Source organism: Saccoglossus kowalevskii, chromosome 2 (assembly GCF_978046115.1).
Source record: "Saccoglossus kowalevskii chromosome 2, keSacKowa6.1, whole genome shotgun sequence".
Taxonomy (NCBI): Eukaryota; Metazoa; Hemichordata; class Enteropneusta; family Harrimaniidae; genus Saccoglossus; species Saccoglossus kowalevskii.
The window spans coordinates 6,945,286-6,962,172 of NC_140642.1; the positions used below are offsets into that span (position 1 = coordinate 6,945,286).

The following is a 16,887-nucleotide window of genomic DNA, read 5'->3' on the forward strand; positions in this document are numbered from 1 at the left end:
GAACATTTAATTTCAACCATAAAACATTGGAAAGAATTTACAAAAAATTGTGTTCCCACTTAATAACAACAATAATGGTTCTTTTGTTATCACTATTTAATCTTGTACAGTGAATCAACCAGAGAGTAGATAGTATATTTACTATTGGCAGGCTGTTATGAAAAGCATATTTCAAATTTATGTATCAAATATCCCAGAAATATCAAGACACTTAAAAAAGGATCATTTTATGAAGTTTATAACAAGCAAAGGCAAACAAGAAATAATTATTGTGCCTACTATAAAGATTATTTTTTATTTAAACTGTTAATATGGGAATGTAAACTTGTCAACTGAAAGACTGATGAGAATACTGACTTTATTAAATCAGATACCTAATGGAAATGGTGTTCTGTAATATAATTTTAGTCAATCATACAGTTGACTAATTCATATAATAATAACTTTAATAACCAATCGCTACCAATACTTTTTATTGTTAGATTATTGTCTAACTAGTCTAATGCTGCAAAATCTAAACAAATCTACAATGTTCTGTGTACGCCTCTCAGGTTGGCTATCAATGACGGGCATCCTAGGGCTACTATATGTTTTTCTCCATGTTGAAGCAGCACAAACACTACCAAGATGTGACATATCACCCAGACATGCATATGCAAGGGGCACAATGTCGATATTATAGGTGAACTTGGACATGTATGCATTTCCACCAATTCACATTCTAATTAGAGAAAGTAGTGGCTACATTGACGTCATCATGACAGTGGTGATCATTCATAGTAAAGCCTACGCCGACCAGGCGAGCTGTTAATATTGACACAAAAGCACAGGGAACTTCCCTGGCACTGTTTCAATTGCGCACATGCCAGCTATCCAGCAATTGGCAACTAGAGGCTTTCCTAGCCGAGTCTCCAACAACATTGCTAATCAGGATTCTATCCCATGCTTCTATGAATGTTCATGTAGCAGTCCTAAATTAGAGTAATAGTAGACAGGCAGATCCACTGGAGCCATCTGTTCCCATAGAAGCTGATTTTTAGATTTTTCTCACAAAAAACATTATGTCCTTCACTATTAAAGGACCCAGTCTAGTGATAATAGTTTGGGTATAACCCAGTGTTTACCAAAAAACACATCCCTAAGAGGTTATTGACTGGAACGTCAGTCTAGTACTAGACTCAATACATAAGTTTTTACTTGAGTCATTTTTATTCAACATCAAACTGTATATAAACAGACTAGATTTGAATACATGACAACAGAAAATTACGCAATTACGTGTTTGATTAAATAAAGTACATGTATTACTAATTCCAGAATCATTGCATATACTTTTTGAACTTACTAAACCAGAATCACAAATAATATTTATCTGCAATAATATTTATCAGTTGTATTTAACGAGGTCCGAGCTGAATTGAAGATTATATGTCATGTTCATCATACTTTCATTATTTATAAGTTCATACCATCAGAAATCTAAAAATAAAAAAATTAGGGTCACTGGATGATTTTTTTGAAATACAATATTCGAAATATCATGGAAAATTGTAATTTTTACACTCTATGGTGAGATTATTAGTCCCAAAATGGGGACTTATAAATCAGTCTCCGTCCATCCGGAGTCATATCTCAGAATCCCTTGGACTGATTCCGTTCATTCTTTGCATGTGCCTAGTACTTTATGTGGGACATATGCATATGCAGTTGTTTAGCGATTCGATTCAAAATGGCCGACGGCAGCCATCTTGTTTTTTGAAAATGTTGGATTTTGGACATGCTTTGTCAGTTTTTATTCAAACTTGGTACATAGATTATACATGTTAGGATACATGTCCATGATGATTTATTTCACAATTGGATCGAAGATGGCCGACTGGCAGCCATCTTGTTTTTTCAAAATGTCGTATTTTGGACATGCTTTGTCAGTTTTCATTCAAATTTAGTACATAGATCATACATGTTAGGATGCATGTCCCCGACTGTTCGTTGAGTTGCTGAGTCTGTCCGTCAGTCTGTCCGTCTGTCTGTGCGTCAGTCTATCCAATGTCATATTTCAGAATCCTGTGGACCGATTCTGTTCATTCTTTGCTTGTGCCGAGTACCTTATGTGGGACATATGCGAATGCAGTGGTCTAGCGATTCGATTCAAAATGGCCGACTGGCAGCCATCTTGTTTTTTTGAAAATGTTGTAGTTTGGACATGCTTTGTCAGTTGTCATTCAAACTTGGTACATAGATTATACATGTTAGGATACATGTTCATGACGATTTATTTCACAATTGGATCAAAGATGGTCGACTGGCAGGCATCTTGTTTTTGTTTTTTTATGCGGTATCTTGGACGTGCTCTGTCAGTTTTCATTCACATTTTGGCATATACATGTACTTTATACATGTTAGGATATGTCCATGACAATTTGTTTCAAAATCTGGTCAAGGATGGCCGATTGACAGCCATCTGACTTTTTGGCCTTACTACTTCAAGTTTCAAGGACACGCTCGCGACAACCCCTCCGCTTTAATATGACGAGCACAAAGGGAACTTAACGGGACTGTGTCATTTTCAATGACTTGTTGAAAACAATCTGACTCGTATTATTATGGTTCATAATACTAGCAGCTTGCAGGCTGTGGCACCCATGTATTAAATTTGATGTAAATCTGGTAATTAAGATACAGAAAATTGAATTTATGTACAAAGATTCATTGTGATGTGATGAGATATCTGTGGGACACAAATCTATCGAGTGGTTCTTGAGATACTGGCGGTACCCTAAAAATTGGTTAATTATTGTGCAAAGTAGATCATTATGTGCAAATTGTGACAAAAACTAATCATGTACCAAGTGGACAATTGACAGCTGACGTGATCAGGCGATTACCGGTGATTTTGTTTCCAATTTTTAATATCCACATTTGATTTATAACTCTTCTGGAAAAGATGACATCACAGTATTTTTGGAGCCCCTTACTTTTATTCGTTTGATGGTAGATAAATTATATGTTAATATTTTGGACATCAACTCTTTGGTTGAACATTTATATGATCCAGTGATAGGTTTTCTACGATGTTTTATGTAGGGTTTGATATACAATACACGAACAATGTATAGGTACAACACAAAGTAGTATGTAAATGAGATCTCATTATATACATATGTATATCTGATGTATCGAATTAAAATATATATATATATTACAATTCCATCTCTGTTCTTAAAGGCATAACCCAACACTTAGTTTATCTTCCTATAACAATTCTCGGGATATAATTCTCTCATTATTAAGATCACATTTCCGAATGAAATGAAACTCATCTTCAATGATTCCATGACTATCGAATCTAAACAAATCTCCCAACTGAGTATTTAGAGAGTGACAGGGTACGCGAAATCAAGTCATCCTTGCTAGCTACGCAAAACACCTTCTAAAAATATTGACAAAACAAAAATCCATCAATTCCACGATAGTTATTGCACTTGCTCCAAGCAGCAATCCCATGGAACCACCAATATCACCTAATGAATAATAAATAAAATAGTATAACTAAGTAAAGTTTATTTGAACTACATAGTTATATACGTTGTTTGTGATGTCCGATATTCGACTTGTGGGTTACCATCTAGTCGCTGTGAAACAGTATTCACTATATGTCATCATTTCCTACTCCGTTTAAAGCACTGTGAGTGTGGCCTCGTAGGTAGCGCATCTGCATCCAATGGGGAAGCGATTACTGTGATTATGAGTTCGCGTCCTGTATTTGACCTTCAAATATTTGTCTGTTTTTGCATGCACAATTCATATTAGTATTCTTGAAAAAGCTGTTAGAACGATGTTTGCAAAAAAAGTCTCATCAATGCTAAACCAAAGATGGATTCTCATCAAATATAAGTCTAGTACACATACTCACACCAAAGCCGATACAACTCGTATGCTTCTTGTTGTTTGATATCCTCGTAACTCATGGCCTCATAAAATACTTCTATTTGTGCATAATTGTCTCTTAAATGTTAGAAACAAGAGGTGAAATTAACTACCACATACAAACAGTACATAATTTAGGAAGTTAAAGCATTTCTTCTTTCAAAATTGTGGATTGTCCTTATTTGTGAGACTATCCTATTTTTTATATATCACTATATTTATATGACGTAAAAGAAATACTTTTATTATGATGTAAGGGTTTTAGAAAACATCATCAGCTTTAATGATCAAAACTACGCCAGTATTAACACAAACAGAATTAGCATAACAACTGAAACAGACATGTCCATACTATCATTGTGATATGATTTGTGATTCTTTCCCATGAATATGGGCTGCATTTTTTAAAGCAACCCACACGTAGATGGATTGGAAGTAACGTAACGTAAAAGTAACGTTAAGATAAAACTATCTCCGAGAAACGAGTAGAACACATGTCAAAAATTCTAAATGGCAACCAGTTGGCAATTTTTAATCAAAACGCGAAACAAAATGATGTCAAGTTTAATAAAATTGGTCAAACAAGTGTTGTTTTGGAGAATTAATATTTCAAACAATTAACATAAAATTAATATCAGCCTTAGCAATTGGCATATAACTAATAAGTAAGTTGTTTTGTATATGTTACAAAATATCGCAAAGAATTTGATCAACTAAATATAAATAACATTGCCCTATATTGGTTCCACAAAATGAAATTCTCCGTATGACTTTAGTAAAAGTATGGAATTTCTGAAAAGAAAGTTCCGTTTGTGTTTGTACATTTTTCCTGATTCGTGCATCAAATGTATGGTGGCTGTCACTGTATTTTGTGTACCAGACAACAGAAACTTTTAAACATAAACAAATTGCTAGTGTGCGACTGAATGAAAGTTATCTGCCAGCTAGAGGGGGGGGGGATTGCAAAGCAATGATGAGATTGCCGGACCCCGGGATTTAATTTTCACGCAATAAATCGTGATTTTAAGTCAGATTAACTTGCAGTCATGCTGTCATTGTGTATACAGAGGTGGCCATCTTGCTAATGAAGAAGATACTATAACACACCAATAATAACGAATAGCAAATGAAACCAACATCAGACAAGTACGGAACAAGCAAACATTACGCTTAAAGAGAGAAACCATAACACAATTGTGAAATACGGAGAGCACGAAAAATATAGATCAGTACAATTGAAATGTACATATAGTTCAAATGTGTATTTTGTTTTATGTTATCGGTCTTTTATTTTTAATTTAGTAATTATGGTTTTCAAATTTTGATTTTGTCTGATATTGCCTCAATTGTTAATCATAATCACAAATAGCAAATAACCTACGGGATGTAATCTTCTGTTAAGTTGTTATTTGCTGCTATTGTCTCTATCGTCTGCTTACTCAGGGATGCATATGATAGACTGTGTGTATATGTGACACGTGTACATGGGATTGGACAGTCACACTGCCGTATACCATCATTAGCAAATGAACCTGTAGTAAGTAAACATATAATTAATAGAACTATCTTTATTTATGTAGTAATTATGTATTGATCGTTGCAGGATATATCACTTAGGAAATTAACTGACTTAAACGCTGTTTAAGTCACCAATAATGTCTGATACCTATTGTATGTGAGGAGTGCAAAATAACAGATTGTATTAATATTATGATGACGTAATTACCATAGGAAATGTCACCTCCTTAAAATCTTAAAAAACAGCGTCTAACAGGTTACTGACACGATGTATGTGTCTCATTCCTCAGATATAACGTTTGTGTTCAGTCGTTGACCGTTAAATACATACGTTTACAACAAATCATGTCTAAATAAATAAATATGTAATAACCGATGGTTACTTACTTTCTGCGATGTATCCGCACACATACAGTTCTTCTGGATTACACTCTGTTGCATTGCCTATAATTAAATTAACTTTAAAATGTAACTTGCACTGCTGTACCATATGTATTTGCAGTGATTTGTGAGGTGCAAACAACAATCAAATTACTATCACGTGATACTATCACTGTGACAATGAAATTTACAACAAAACAATACCAGTCATACTGAGGACGCAAATAACTAGCAAACAATGAATGACAAAAAAAGCTGCGGGACATTAATGAAAAAGAGCATTAAAAAAGTGCCTCATAGCGTTGAGTCTGGCGGCTATTTTGAATTACAATTTTGTCGAATTACATACAATTGAAGTTGGTTGCCATGCGTTTTTCAGCCTATAACATGGAATAACTTGGCAGAATTGCATTCTTTACAAGGAACGCAAAGCGATAGTACTTTTCATTACTAACTAATTATATACGTATTCTGCACATTGCAAAGTATTTGGATTTACCTGGCATATAGAAATTACGACATCCACATTTGCCAATCAAGTAATCTGTTTCACATTCCATGAGACACGCACTATATGTGTACGTACTATAATATCTCAAAAACCGCTCCGCACACTTTCCATGTGGTGACGGCAAATTGGTCATCTGTAGAAGATATTATGTCATTTGTTTTACGTTCTCAATAATACTTTCTAGTTAGCCAATTTGGGTAAGAAATCATTACCTGTCTTTTTTGTATTCCGATGAGAGTTCGTGTTCCTGGTGCTATAGCAAATCCAGAATCTCTGATCATTGGTATTTCAGTTTGTCCATGGATTGCCAGACGAAATCCAGCTACTTCACTTGCACCTAGAATGTAGTCCCACTGTTCCAAGTTAAGAGTCACCGTCAATGCGAATCGACTTCCTGTTTCGTGTTACCAATGTGAAAATAGAGAAACATTACGTTGCAAGTCACTATTTTATGTGCGCCCTTTTGACCGAAATATTCGTGAAATCGACAAAACTCAATACTAGTAGTTAAAGTTGCATTGCCATTCCGTATTTCGCAGAATAACTCAAAATGTTTAATGTAATCACCATGGGAAATGATCGGTTGTTTTGACAGAGACATTGCATGTTAAAGGCACGGTGTCAATCCCGGCGATAGCACCAGGTAACCATAGGACACCATTCTATATGTTGCTTACATTATTATTCTAATTTTGTTTTCTTATGAAATGTTAATTCAGTGTGTAAATTTGCTATCATATTATGTTTTAAGAGAAGTGCTCCCTTTCTAACTTTCATTTTTGTAACCACTCGAGGCTATTTGCATGTTTGTCGTGCTTTTAAGTTCATTTCAGGAATATGTTAGATAATATTTCCGATGAACTGTCACTAAACTGTACACAATGCAAATTTAACTGTTGTAAATAACGAAAAGCAATATCTCGTTAAATTTGAACTCAATACCACAAACCCCAATGAACAGGACATTGACTAGCTTTATAAGCACACTCCTCCCGGACTAACAGAAAATTACGAGCCCAACCAATAAAGAATAAAAATAACACAATTACCCAATTATAAGTATCATTCTTAATATAAAACATAGCAACCCGGAACAAACTGACTATTGTCAATCGATGCATATACAATACCTGATAAAATCAATTTAATTTATACTAGTAAATAAATGATCACAAATATCTGAGAAAGGTGTCTGATAACTTCGATTATTATATTTGTTCACTCCTATGGAATATTGGCAATCATGTTTTTTACACGTATAAAGACTAACCTACCTTTAGCCTCTACCTGCAATAATTCCATGTCAATGTCACCAGAATTGAAAGTGTAGCATACACCAAAGTCTGTTAAGGTCATCGTAAAATTATCTGAACTACAAGGCTGTTGCTTCCAAGAACATCTACAGGGGAAACAGAAAAGTGACGTTCAGTATGATTCGGACCAGGTAAGCAATGATAACAATATACCAATATATAATACATAGATGTACGCATACCTTGCAACCATATCCTCCTTTGTGTGAGCTGTTTCTATGCGGAAGGCTGTCATATCAAACCCTTCAAAGTCAATATTCGAGAAATCCGGAGGGTCAGATTCTACTGTGTACACGGTGAACATAGCCGTGATCATATTCATAATGTCGTCTCCATGCGATTGCACAATGTGATTTCTAACAAAAATTGCATCGTTTATTAGTGATGAAGAAATTAATATGTATTGCTCTATTTTTATAACTTTTGCAACGTATGTAACACATAAAGGTCTAATACTGATATAGGATAATACTGGCCATTAAGTAAACAGCATCCAGTGACAGGTTGGGGTTTTCGCGTAAGCAAAAGCTGTGGGATAGATGAGTAGATTTATAATGATTAGGGAGAAATTTATATAAATCTAAATATAAAAAATCAAAGTCTTATTCTTGAACAGAAAAAGCACGGGTGAACTAAAATGAAATAAATTGTTGTCGTGGTTACGACAAAGATGTCTTATGTCACGTTGTACGAAACATTATTGACCAATAAGGAAACCAAAGTTACCTATGGTAGTGTATATGACATCATATAATCAATACTACTTAAAATTGGAGTTATCGTGGGAGGCGGGTGATTAGTAAATTTAATAGAACAACGAGTACCAAATATTGTCTACAATAGTAAATTGATTAGTCCCGCCTAATCACCTTCGATATGCCGATACTCACCTCAATGGATTATAGTTACAAATAGTTACAGCGGGGAAGACCATTTTGTCAGCATACTCAATTTTCATGTTAGTATTGGTTGGCCAAGATTTGAAAGTAGTTATACTAACTATAACTTGATAACTTAACCCGGCGAGTCCAAGGATGACCAAAACCAACCAGATAAATCTGTAACGAAAATATATTGTAGCTGTATATTTTTTATAGATACCAACAGGCGCCTCTACCACTCGTATTGTCGTGCGTGTAAGTGAATACAATTAATATTTCCAGTATGGAAAGTTATTGCGCTATCCCGGTGTCAACCAGCTCGACACACGCACCCATAAGTTAATGAAATGGCATTTATATTATCACCAATTACTTTATATACACATACCCACTGTAAATAAAAAAATATACGACATTCCTCAAACCATTTGAAATGTAAAGGTGAATAAAAAGTAATGAATATTTGGATATAATTAATCATACAATGAATCTACACTACACTCACATTATGTACGTATATTTTCTGCACAATATCAATATATGGCGAAATAGCTGTACATATTTGCAACCCAAGTCAATCTATAGCGGGCTTGTGCATGGCAACAAATAGACAGTTACAATGATGTCCACCATGTCCATAAAACGCAATTGGAACGTTCGTACAAGTTGTTAAGTACATTTTCCTACTTGGTATATAGTATAGCTTCATCATCTACTACTTGTAATTCAAACTGGTATTCTTATTGTGGATAAGATTCAAGACACCTACCGTCTAAGTATTCCCAGATTGGGGTCTCCAATATACTTAACGCCACCTATGCTGATCTCTTTAGAAAATCCATAAATCAACCATAGACAGGAATTGGACTGTCGCGGTGACACTGCCACGTTGTGCGTATCCTGGTCAACCACGGTGTTGTCACGCTTTCCAACGTGCGATCCATGTAATTGGATTGTATCTTCTCTCACAATCTCTGAGTTTGGATGGACTGAGCTCATTGTTCCTCACCGACGATATCTTAAAACTCAAGTTTAGACTACCGCTAGTAATTATATCCTCATCACCAGTTTATTCTTGATGTTGGAAATATCGTAGTTATGAAATTGTAATAAACAATCCACGGAAAATAGTACTTATCCTAATCAACTTTAAAATGTTGATATGCGCAAAAATGCGGTTGTACACTAGGAACATTCTAGATACATATTTACATGGAACGAAGAACAGAATTTAACAATTGGAAATCGATAAATATTTAAGGTACAAAAACAACTAAATGTGAAATTGTCAGACCGAACGTATTTTGTTTACCCAAAGTACCCAAAACTCTTTGCTTATAACATTCATAACATACAATTTCACTATTTCACAGCTCACTCGATACTATAAAAATGAATCTATGCTACTCACAATCATTCTTATCGACGTATGCTGCAAGTGATGTGAGCTGACAAGTCACACAGTCAAAACGTTTCCCTTTCACTCCGTCACTTATTCAATAATTGATGATTACACAAATTAAACATTGTGTTAATGGAATCATATGAAGACTATTGACATTGAATTAAAGTCGTTACTGCACATGCGCCATGTATTTTATTTCATTCTCATTGTTGGATCTATACGTATTAGTTATACTGAGTTCGTGATGGTTATGAGTAAAAAATAAGGTTTCATATATCCACCATATTTTATTTGTTATTTGGAGTAAAGCATGAACTAACACTTGCATATGTGCATTTTATCTGAATAAAGCACCACTTTTTGTATTAATCATATTAATTAAATAGTGTTAAACATGTTCATTGTCTAAACTACAATATATTCTGAAGGCCTCTAATATGACATGACAAGCAATAATGGTTAAGCAGTAGAACTATAAATTGCATTTACCATCCAATATATGTCCCATGGGCAGGTGAAAAGGTTGCACACAATACAGACATTGATAGATATGTCAATATATGTCACATACATTAGAATGAAAATGTTTATTAGAAATTACATTTTATAATCAAAAGCTTTTATATCCCTTCAAGTAGCACGACTTGTCAGGGCCTTTATATCGCCTCACTAATGGCATTCGTGTAGGAACAATGGTATTCTCGTTGGATAGAGCATGTGTGCTTCAAATCCCGCTAAAATGTATTCATTGATCAAGAAAGATAGTGGCCACACAAGATAGTGATATCATAGGTGATGTGTGTCATTATGATTGCCAGAGATGAGTATCACATATTACAATTAAATGTGGGAGATGCATTCGAGGTAACGCAGTGGCACTCTGCTATGAATCGGGAGTAGACAGATCGGTTTATTGGCTTGACGGTGTAAATGGAAATACAGTAGTAAGATGGCTAGGATACTCGCGATACCCTGTTCTTGAACGTATAGCTAAAATTGGGAACAGAGATCTGAACTCTCGACGTCCCGACGACCAGCTCCAATCTCTATTTTAAACAGAATCTTGTCAGAGTTGGTCCCATAATTTCTAATTTAAGATATTATTCCATTTTCTAACAACTGCACCATTTGCATCAAAAGCAAGCAGAGCAAAGTTTTATCGATCGAGCAGTGCAAAATACACACTAAGATTCCACGTGACAATTGTAATATACATACTACACGTCATGTCATTCAAGTATGACATTGTACAATAATTAAAAACATCAATATGAAAAGATGTGACGTAAACCATTAATTAGGATATATAACGTATTCATAATGAATAATTTCAATTGATTTATCCAGCCCAGAATGTATAGTTACTGGTAATTCAGTTGTATTTAGTACAATAGTATTATGAGATACTATTGTTCATTGGTATTCAGTTATTGTTATTTTAATCATCTAGTACAAATATAACAAAGTAATATATAAGGCCTAACCGAAAAATAATTTTTCCGTTCAAATTATTAAGCAAAACAAAACGCATGATCCTCGCAACATTTTAGTTAAAAAATTGGCCAGAAACATTTAAGAAGACTAACACTATTGTTTCAGAACCAACTCCTTTCAATACATTGATGCATCGTTGTTAAACAAAATACCTTATTTGCATAATGTTTTTCAGTGCCTGATTGTTTGTTACTTCTGATCTATTTTGACAGTGATCTTCTACTGCATAGTTGAGATCGGCAATGCCATGAACCAATTTAACTCAATGGAATTAGTGAAATTAAACAGTGTTTGCAGTTCTTACCTACTAACAGTACGCCTACAATATTGTATTACTGGTTATGTAATCATTTTTACTTAAATTTCAACAGAGCAACATCCTGTTATAGTAAAGCGTGTTCCCATATTGTGTGCATTATCCGGAATGATATGGCGTGTTTGCGATCGTCACCTAGACATGTAGACATGTCAAGAAGTTATATGAGTGCATGGAACATGTTTATAGGATGACCCAATATTGTAAAAAGCATGCGATCATATATTACTGGGGCATATGTATAGGAATTGATTTCAAATATACAAGTGTAACGTTCAGATAGAACCTCACATTCCAAAGCAATCATTAATTTGCAGCCAGTTTCTCAGCTTTTTTTTGTGTGTAAACCTTGTTCATCTAATGTAGTAATCCTAAGCAACATCCTTTGGACATCAGTCTCAGTAACAGCTTGCTCTTGATAAGACATGGTAGTAGGATATACAAAAAGGGAGTACCAGTGCACATACCAGCACTAAACTACAATAATCTATGGCAAGATGTATTGTATATATGGATGTATACGTTGACTGCATTATTTTATTCCACATATAACATAATGGTAAATAAAAAAGAATGACAACTTAACAGCTTCGGGTCGCCATTCACATAGCTCTAGGTCAGAACATTATAAAATGATTTTCAAGCTTGGGTGGCAAACAAAAAATGGCAGATGAAATCGAATTGCCGACAGAAAAAAAAATCTTACTAAACAGAAGTTATCAAGATGGCGTCTATTAACCACAACAGAAGAAAAGCTGTTTTCAAATTACTTAATCCAATGGAATAATACATGATCATCCTCTAAATAAGTTAATAATAACAAAATATTGAAGAATTTACAATGCATTACAAAGGTAGAAATATGTGTAATTAAAGAAAGATCAGACTCAAGAAAGGTGAACAGCGCCCTCACACACAAGGAATGGGAAAAGTGGCTTCACACACTCAAAAAGGGTAAACATCAGACATAAGCAAAACATAAACAATATCAATCTTATATCATAGCTATTACTCAACATGGATTACAGTTTCAGATTCAAACCATTATATTATATTATATAACACAGAATAATAACTGATGTCCAAATTAGCATCCAGGGTCTGGTATGCAGAATGGTCCTCCACAGAAATAATAGAAACTACAGCAAGAACAAATCATATCATGGATAAAACAAACATCCACTGCAATATCACAGCACTCAGTATAGTCTCCACAACATCCCCAGTCGTAGCCTCGAATATACCAACCAAGATTGAACTAAAAGATAGAATGATAATTCCGAAAAAAAAGATTAATTAATTTTCTCGAAAAACGGTTATTTAAATAATTGTTATTCTCAAGACTCAAATTATTATCGTTTCACAGTGATCAGAGTATCCCTGACGTCAATTGTTGTTTTCTTTCGGACACATTTGTTATCACTTTTTGTCGAATGATCAGGATGGTTATAATTGTTCATCGTCACATAAACAATACTAGAAATACTTATATTATTATTTGTTTTACCTTTTCATCTTCACAACCGATAGATTTACAGCTGAAACTTCCACATGCCTTCATTCTAGCTAGATCTTCTGCAAGTTCTTGGAGATTCGAGTGTAAATCGTTTCCTGAGATAGATCCAGCTTCTTCCGTGATTATACTTGTCCCACTGCCATCTGCATTACGTTCCCTTCTGATTATACCAAGTTTATCCACATGTTCTTGATATTCTTGTGAACACATGAACACTCCCTGGTGATGATAGGCTTCATATGGTGGACAAAGTATGTCAGCATTATAGGCAGCTATGCCATGATGGCTCAGTCTCACAGCCGCATGACCCACTGAAGAATGATACATGAGCGAGTAATGAAGCTGTGTAAGTTTCACGTTACTTTTCAACAAGTTAGCAAACAACTGCTCAACGACTTCATCGTAATCCTTGACAAGACTCGCAAGAATTATGCTTTTTTGTTGTGTTACTGTCAACAAATCCATGGCGGCCATCTCAATTAGATGTGTTATACCTATTTAATTGAAAGATAAAGACGCAACTTTTATAGATGACATACATAGGCAACAATTCACTTGTTAGTGGTTAAATCCTAATTTGCTGCATTTAATTCTGTAAAAATTTGGTCTATATAGTTCAATTGTTGTTCTTTCAATTGAATTTTGAGTTCCAGAATCGATTCAATAGAGTCTCGGGAGCCTACACAATCAGAAAGCAGCATGATGGCAACCCATCCTTGCACATGCCATTGTAAAATATGTGACCATAGTATGAGAGCTTATAATACCAAAACTTAATGAGAATGCATTTTTTATTTTAGTGCGAATTGTAGAGAATACAAATACTGTATGTAAGAATCTCTCGGTACTGATCGCAGTCCTTCAAATACAAGAATCTCGACTCAACTGCTGGTGGACAACACTTAAAACGACCATGTCTTTATGCGACAATCGAAGGTGAAATAATTACATATTTATACTCAGCATGCAACTTGTTTTGTTGGGGCGCCCTCTCAGACATGCTTTCCATCTCGAAAGATTATCAAGATTATTCAGCAATTGTATTTCAATTGGGACGTTATACAGTATGACCAGTGTTGGTATTTAGTATATTTTTATATGTCACTTTACAAACTGTGTGTACCTTTAGGCAGCCTGATATACTAGTATCACTTGGTTAGGCCATGGTTAGTAACCTGCACTGCACTGAACCATTCTAGATTAAAGATGGACACTCATTTATCAGATGTTGTTATTATGTCATTAATGGCGCCTTTGGAGCGTTTGAAGTGTCTTGGCATTGGTTGTGGGTTGCTCAATACAACCACTATATTAAAATAAATATATCAATTACAATTATATTTACATATCTGCATACATGGCATTACATGATATGTAAATTAGCGAATCACTAACTATAATGTGACATATAAACATTGCTTCAATGTAAACTTATCTGAATTTATGAGATAAACTGTGATAAATTTAACACTCTTGTCTTTAGATCCAAAGGTGTGCATATATTTTGGTAAAAAAATTCAAGTATGGCCAACAGGAATGTGTGCGACGTTTCCTGTATAACCCGCTGTACCATTCTTGGGAACTGGGGTTTTAACCGCTTTCAAAATACATTACATAATAAAAATGCGTGATCCGAAATGTGCCAACCCCGTACAAAAATAAAATATCCTTAATCTTCGATCCCGGGGTGTTTCCTATTGCCATCTATTTTATAAACCAGTTTATAAGGAGTTTTGTCTATTCTATCATTTGATAGTCCCATCAGTCGACTCAATATTTAATGCACCTAACAATCGAGTAAACAAATATCGACGAACGTCCACACCCTCCCAAACACCGTCATTTGTTGTCGCTGGTCCAACCACTAAAATTCTTTTTCAAAATTTTAGTTATACTCGTTCGAGGTGAATATGTGGTCTGAATCCTTCGGGAATTCACGAATCTTGGCTTTACTGACATGCTAATACTATCGAACATTGTCAAACATATCTCGTAGCTGATTACACGAACATTCAAGCGTAAACCATCTGAACATTGCCTTATTTGTTTGCTTTGACAGGTTGTGAACTGCCATGTTCTACGTGTTTTCTACACCATGAATGTCATTTCGTTTGTTTTTTATTTGTTGTTTATTTGCATTTATTCCCATTGTTCACAGAACACTAGAGTTCAAAGGAGGGGCAGTACATTCAATAGCTTGTTGTACGTAAATACAAAACAGTGGACATTGACTTCAATAGTTTAGATTAAAACGATATAGTTCATGCTATTTTTGTACTACTCGGGGCATTAGTTTAGAGTGGTATTAATGTTGGTTCGGTGTGGTGACTCTTTCATCTACATACATACCTATAAATTATGCGAACACTTATGTGATCTGAGATATACAATAAAGGATAAAACTGCTAATTAAACCAAAGCAAATGTGACACTGTTAAATAAACTGACCTTTGACTTTACGTTCCAGCATGTATTTCGCTGGAATTTTCAATTTTGATAACATGACGTTTTCCCCATTTGTCATCCATGTGAATGTAGAAATGATTGTCGACTCTGAGCATTCATCAAGTATGGCCAACAGATGAAACACACACACGTGGTTATCGTAGTGTGCTTCAATATAACTACCGTTGTAATGGAGTTCATACAAGTATTCGTTCATCTCGGCTGCACACGATGCAGCACAAATATAAAGTAAGATTGAGGGTGCCAATATTTTAAACGTTTTCCACATTCGTGGTGTGCAGCAACTGAGAACAGGTAGCGTTTCTGTCGCCATGTTAGTAAATAGTATCAGTAGTATATATTATCGAATTGATCTGTGTCACCTTTAGACTTTAGCCAATATTCTGTTTATAAATCCTGGGAGCATTAAAACACACCGTTTAAATTGAAAGCACACTGTTGACATTAAAACAAATATCATGTGTATTATATAATAAAACACCAGTTTATCTTCTATCAAAACAATAGTGTTTAGTATTTTTATAAAAGCGTTGTACACTTTCAAGAGAAACACTTGTTGATGAAAATTAAACGTGTTCTTGAAGTATGCATTGGTAAGACGCCGGTGCGTAAAAGGGCTGCTACAAGAGACATAATTCTCTTGTTTGTTTCGCAGTAATCCGGCTTTCGCCATTTATTATTATTAGTAGTAGTAGTATTATTGTATATGTTTCATATTAAGTGTTTATGTATACAACATGCCCACACACTTCACCATTGTTAGCAGACATACTGTGCATATAGCGATAATTGTATTGATTTTAGTAATTACAATAATAGTTTTACATATTCATGTATTTTGCGCGTGTGCCTACCATGCACCTGTCATAAGCTTAGTAACCGACGGAAAAACATACACGGCGTTATCAATTCTCGTGTTAGTAAACTGGGTGAGGCGCATTAGATAAGCGTTAATCCCTGTGATCTAATCAATAGATTGATTATCTTCATAGCTATTATACTATTGGACTAGTGCTGCGAAAGGAGCGTATATGTGTAGAGGACGTCGACTCGCTTGACAGATAACACTTGCAATGTAGGTTCGAGCCAAATGAATACACACTTGAAGTAATCACAGATATACTCTTTATTTATCACTATTTGGCCATACACGAAAAAG

At 34.7% G+C, this 16,887-nt stretch overlaps 1 protein-coding gene across 1 annotated transcript; it reads right to left on the reverse strand.

The window, feature by feature from the left end:
* Positions 1-3,414: 3,414 nt before the first annotated feature.
* Positions 3,415-9,530, reverse strand: LOC102810337 (acid-sensing ion channel 3-like). The gene is made up of 10 exons (XM_085504471.1): positions 9,301-9,530; positions 8,541-8,708; positions 7,833-8,006; positions 7,612-7,736; positions 6,550-6,731; positions 6,326-6,470; positions 5,833-5,889; positions 5,309-5,459; positions 3,914-4,005; positions 3,415-3,521 (listed from the first exon to the last, which is right to left on the reverse strand). Exons 1-10 carry the CDS (start codon positions 9,528-9,530, stop codon positions 3,415-3,417), a joined length of 1,431 nt encoding a protein of 476 aa, XP_085360597.1.
* Between the last annotated feature and the right edge of the window lie 7,357 nt (positions 9,531-16,887).